The sequence below is a fragment of the Elephantulus edwardii genome, unplaced genomic scaffold, assembly GCF_000299155.1.
Source record: "Elephantulus edwardii isolate Elephantulus edwardi_28Jun2011 unplaced genomic scaffold, EleEdw1.0 scaffold00111, whole genome shotgun sequence".
Taxonomy (NCBI): Eukaryota; Metazoa; Chordata; class Mammalia; order Macroscelidea; family Macroscelididae; genus Elephantulus; species Elephantulus edwardii.
In genome coordinates this window covers 4376512-4381737 of record NW_006399861.1, presented here as the reverse complement: position 1 = coordinate 4381737, position 5226 = coordinate 4376512, and the positions used below count along the sequence as shown (strand labels likewise).

Below are 5226 nucleotides of genomic sequence, written 5' to 3'. Positions count from 1 at the left end.
GGTATTCCCTGTTTTCAGCTAAGATCCATCTAACATCAGCTACAATATCCCTAGTATCGTGAACCCTTCTAAACCCAGCCTCGACTTCCGGCAGTTCTCTGCAAATCGTATCAAAAAAAAAAAAAAGGAGAGGCAATACTAATCTTGGACAGAATATACTGCACAATAAAAACCACCATAAAGGATAAGACACTATATAATAACTAAATGCACAAGATCAAGAAGACATAACTTTGGTCAACATCTACGCACCAAACAAATGACCTGCAAAATAAACAATAGTTAACAAAACTGAAGAAAGACATAGACAGCACCACAACTGCGGTAGGAGACTTTAACACACCACTAGTACCAAAGGATAGGTCAACTCACAAGAAACTCAACAAAAATGCAGAAAGTCTAAACTATACAACCAGATAACTTGACCTTGTGGATGTATTCAGGGTACTGCACCCAACTAAAACACAATTCACTTTTTTCTGAAGTGCCCATGTACATTCTCCATAATTGATCATAAACTAGGACACAAAGCAAGACTCAATAAATTACAAAACAATGAAATAATACAAAATATCTTCTCAGACCACAATGCCGTAAAACTAGAAATTAGCCACTAAAGGATAAAGCTTATTAAACCACCCATCTGGAAGTTAAATAACACCCTACTAGAATATGATTGAAAACAAATGAAAATTAAAATACAACATGCCAAAACCTCTGGGATGCAGCTAAGGAAGTTCATAGCAATAGGCAAACACATGGAAAATGAATAAAGAAGCAAAATCAAGGATCTAACTCAACACTTCCATCAAATAGAAAAAGAACAACAATCTAATTCCACAGTATGTGGAAAAAGGAAATTATAAGGAGAAGAGCTAAAATCAATGAGATAGAAAACAGGAAAACAATTGAAACCATAAAAAGACCAAGAGCTGGTTATTTGAAAGGGTCAGTAAAACTGAAAAACCAGGGAGCTCTGGTGGCCTAGTGGCAAGAACCTGCACTGCAATCCCAGAGGTGCGTGGTTCAAATCCACCAGAAGCTACCAAAACTGACAAGCCATTGGGAAACATAACAAAGGGGGGAAAAAGAAGACACAAATAACTTGATTTAAGGATAGAGATGACATCACAACAGAATCAGATGAAATGAAATCTATACTACTGGAATATTATGAAAAGTTATACACTGACAAATTTCAAAACCTAGACAAAAATGGAAAAATTCCTTGAAACTTAGGCCTCACCTAGACTGACATGGACAAATGCAGAACACTTCAACAGACCCATCACTAAAGAAGAAATTGAGCAAGTCATATAAAGACTTCCCCACAAGTAAAAGTCCTAGACCACATGGCTTCAAGGCTGAATTCTACTAAACATTCAGACATGATCACCAGTTCTACTTTAATTATTTAAAAAAATAGAAAACGAAGGAACATTTCCAGAGTCATTTTATAAAGTAAGCATAACCCTAATACCAAAATCAGGCAGAGATATACCAAGAAAGAAAACTACAGACCAGTATCTCTTTTGAGATAGATGCTAAAGGCTTTCACAAAATCCTACCCAATAGAATCCAACAGGTCATTAAAAACATAAAAAAAATTCAACAAGACCAAGTAAGATTCATAATATGTATGCAAGGATGGTTCAACATAAGAAGATCTATCAATGCAATTCATCACATTAGCAAAGCAAATAACAAGAACCACATGATCCTAGCAATCGATGCAGAAAAGGCCTTTCACAAAATTCAATACCCCTACCTGATCATCAGAAAAATGGGAATAAAAGGTAATTTTCTCAACACAGAGAAAAGTATATACACAAATCCAAGAACCAATATAATTTTGAATGGAGAAAGACTGACAGCATTCTCCTAATGAATAGGGACCAGACAAGGAAGCCCACTGTCACAAGCCCTATTCAAGATTGTATTGGAAGTACTTGCCAGGTAATATGGCAAGAGAAGGAAATAAGCGGCATTCGGATTGGCAAAGTGATGGAGAAACTGTTGCTATATATGCTGATGATATGACAGTGTACACAGAAAAATCCAAAGACAATTTAAAAAACCTGTTAGAGCTAGTAGACCATTTTAGGAGAGTGGCAGGATACAAGATCAATATACCCAAGTTTGTGGTATTCCTCTACAGTAACAAAGAAAACAAAGAGAAAGAAAATAATAAAGCAATGTAATTTATAACTAACAATCACAAATTGAGATGTTTGGGAATAAACCTAACTAGAGACACAAAGACCTTTTAGAAAAAAAAACAAAGCAAAACCAGCCTTGCAAAACCTTCTGCAGGAAACAATAAAAGACCTATATAAATGTAAAACTATTCCCTGTTCATGGATAAGAAGACTCAATATAGTGAAAATGACAATCCTAACAAAAGCAACCTACATGATTAATGCAATCCTAATACAGATACCAACTACATTTTTCAAGGAGATCGAAAGGCAATTTTAAAGTTATGTCAAGAGGAAAGAGACTCTGAATAAGCAAAGAACTTCTAAAAAGCAAGAATACAATGGGAGACATAGCACTCCCTGATCTCAAAAACTGATCTCTATACAGTTTTAATAATCAAAACAGCATGGTGCTGGTACAATGATAGGTACATAGGCCAATAGAACAGAATTGAGAATCCAGAAATTAAACCATTTATCTACAGTCAATTGTTATTTGACAAGAAAACAAAATCTATCAAATGTGGGAACGACAACCTTTTTAACAAATGGTATTGGCAAAACTGGACTGTTACCTGGAGAAAGCTTAAACAGGATTAACAACTCACATCACATACAAACATCAATTCAAGGTGGATCAGAGATCTAGGAGTAAAGCCCAAGCCTATAAAATTGTAAGAGACAAACTGGGATCAAGCTTAGAAAGCCTAGTCTATGGTATGAAGAAACTGCCAAATAACAGCCAGAAATGCACAATCTGGAGAGGATAAAATTGATGAATGAGACCTTCTAAAGATTAAAATCCCTGTGTGCTTCAAACAGTTTTCCCAACAGGGTGAAAAGAAAACCTACTGACTGAAAAAAAAAAAAAAGTATTTGGTAATACCATTTCAGGCAAGGGTCTCAACAAAAGTTTACAGAATACTAAAGTACAAGAAAAAGCCAGCTACAAAATGGGCAAGAGACATGTAAAGAAGTTTTACAGGAGAAGATATTCAGATGGACAACAGATACATGAAGAAATGCTCAAAATCACTGGGAAGAAAAGACATGCAAATCAAAACCACAATGAGATACCATCTCACTCCAATAGCAGTGGCAAAGTTTAATCGGACAGCAAGCAACAAATTTTGGAGAGATAGGAACTCTCATACACTGTTGATGGGATTGCAAATTGGTACTACCACTCTGGATGGCAGTTTGGCATTGCCTCAAAAAGCTAGACATAAAAAAAAAAGCTAGACATAGAAATTCCATATGACACAGCTATTCCACTCCTTTGAATATACCCTAAGGAAATTATACCTGAGATACAAATGGAGATATGTACAGCAATGTTTCTAGCACCATTATTCATAATTATAAGAACATGGAAAGAGTCCAAATATCCAACCACAATCGAATGGTCTGAGAAATTGTGGTACATGGACATGATGGAATACTATGCAGCACTCAGGAACAATAATTTAGAAAATTACAACATAACTACATAAGTTGGGAGAGACTGGAAGGCATCATGCTGAGTGAACTAACTCAATGTCATAGGGACAAATACTGCATAAGACCATTATTGTGAAAACACAGAAGGGTAACTAGTAAAATGTGTATGGGGATTCAATGGGGGAAGGAGTGGGAACAGAGAGGTGAAGGTGGGCAGGAGGAAACCACAGGGTTGCACACTTCAGTGGTGGGGAGGGTAAAGGAAATGGGGAAAATCTGGCGGGGATCTACAAAGACAGGGTAATGATGAACATAGTTTAATGGTTACTGATTATATCCAACATAATGAAGGAGAATGATCATATGAAACACAATGTGAATGAAGGATAGTGTGAAACACAATGTATATGAACTTTGTATGCACAGTAATGTAAAATTTTAAAAAGGTTAAGAATTCTAAGGACTTTAAATTAGATAATGAGGAAGCTAGGTTAATTACATTCAGTAATGAAATACTACATTTGTTATTTGTCAAATCAGCTGCTTTGATCTATAATAAAATATTACGGAATACTTGGTAGTTAATTTGGCTAATGACTTAACAAAACATTGTACAATCAATTACCATAGACTGACAAGAGAGTAACTAGATATAATGGCTTACTTAGGATGGCCAGGGTCCCACTCAGTTCATGTGGCACTTAATACTTCTACCTCTTTCTTTTCATAGGTAAGTTATGTAACTTTAAAGTGTGAAACAATCTATTCCAATTAACCATATTCTTACTCATGTCAGGTTAATTTTTTTCTTCAGTTTTCCCCACAAATTTCACTTGTTATGAAAATAAAAATTCAACATGAAAGCCTTTAAAAATAACTAAATATTGCCATTTCATGAGTTTTAAAAGAATTGATTCATCTCATTCATTAATATTTTACCTGACTCATGTGGAATGGAAAACAGAAAAGTATGAGATCCAGCGTGCTTCTCTGTACAAGTACACTTGAGTCCTGTACCGAAGTACTCACTGCTTCCACCTGAAATAAAGAGAGCTTTTATCAATTATCAATTGCATCAAGAAAATTTGTTATAAAAATGTAAAAATTCTACACTTTCTCCAGTAAATAAAAATATGCAACTTGGTATCTTATCAGTAAGTAAAATATTCACAATATTTCAACTAGGTACATATATTATGATGGTTCTAATCATAGGTACTAACGGGTATCCAATCGCTCGCTGAATTGTTTATCAATCCAACCCCCCTTTTGTGTACAATTAGTATCATGAGTGAATATTTTCTGTAAATACAGTAAAAGAACACATTCTTTTTTTTGCTTGCTGAAACTGAGGAGGACCTGAAGCGCCTGCTGCAGAGTGTCAAGGACTGAAACCTACAATATGGATTGAGGCTCAATGTCAAGAAGACAAAGATTCTCACCACTGGACCAATTGGCAGCATCAGAATGGATGGTGAAGAGATTGAGATTGTACACAGCTTTAGTTTGCCTGGCTCCACAGTCAACAATCTTGGCACCAGCAGCCAGGAAATTAAAAGGCGCACTGCCATGGGAAAGTCTGCTGTTA

General features: G+C 35.6%; 1 protein-coding gene across 1 annotated transcript in view; it reads right to left on the bottom strand.

Moving 5' to 3' along the window:
• DOPEY1 (dopey family member 1) overlaps positions 1-5226 on the bottom strand; it is a 161728-nt gene that overhangs the window by 131255 nt on the left and 25247 nt on the right. Inside the window, exon 5 of the mRNA XM_006892160.1 lies at positions 4578-4676. Within this exon, the coding sequence (XP_006892222.1) occupies positions 4578-4676 (99 nt within the window). The remainder of the gene's footprint in view (positions 1-4577; positions 4677-5226) is intronic.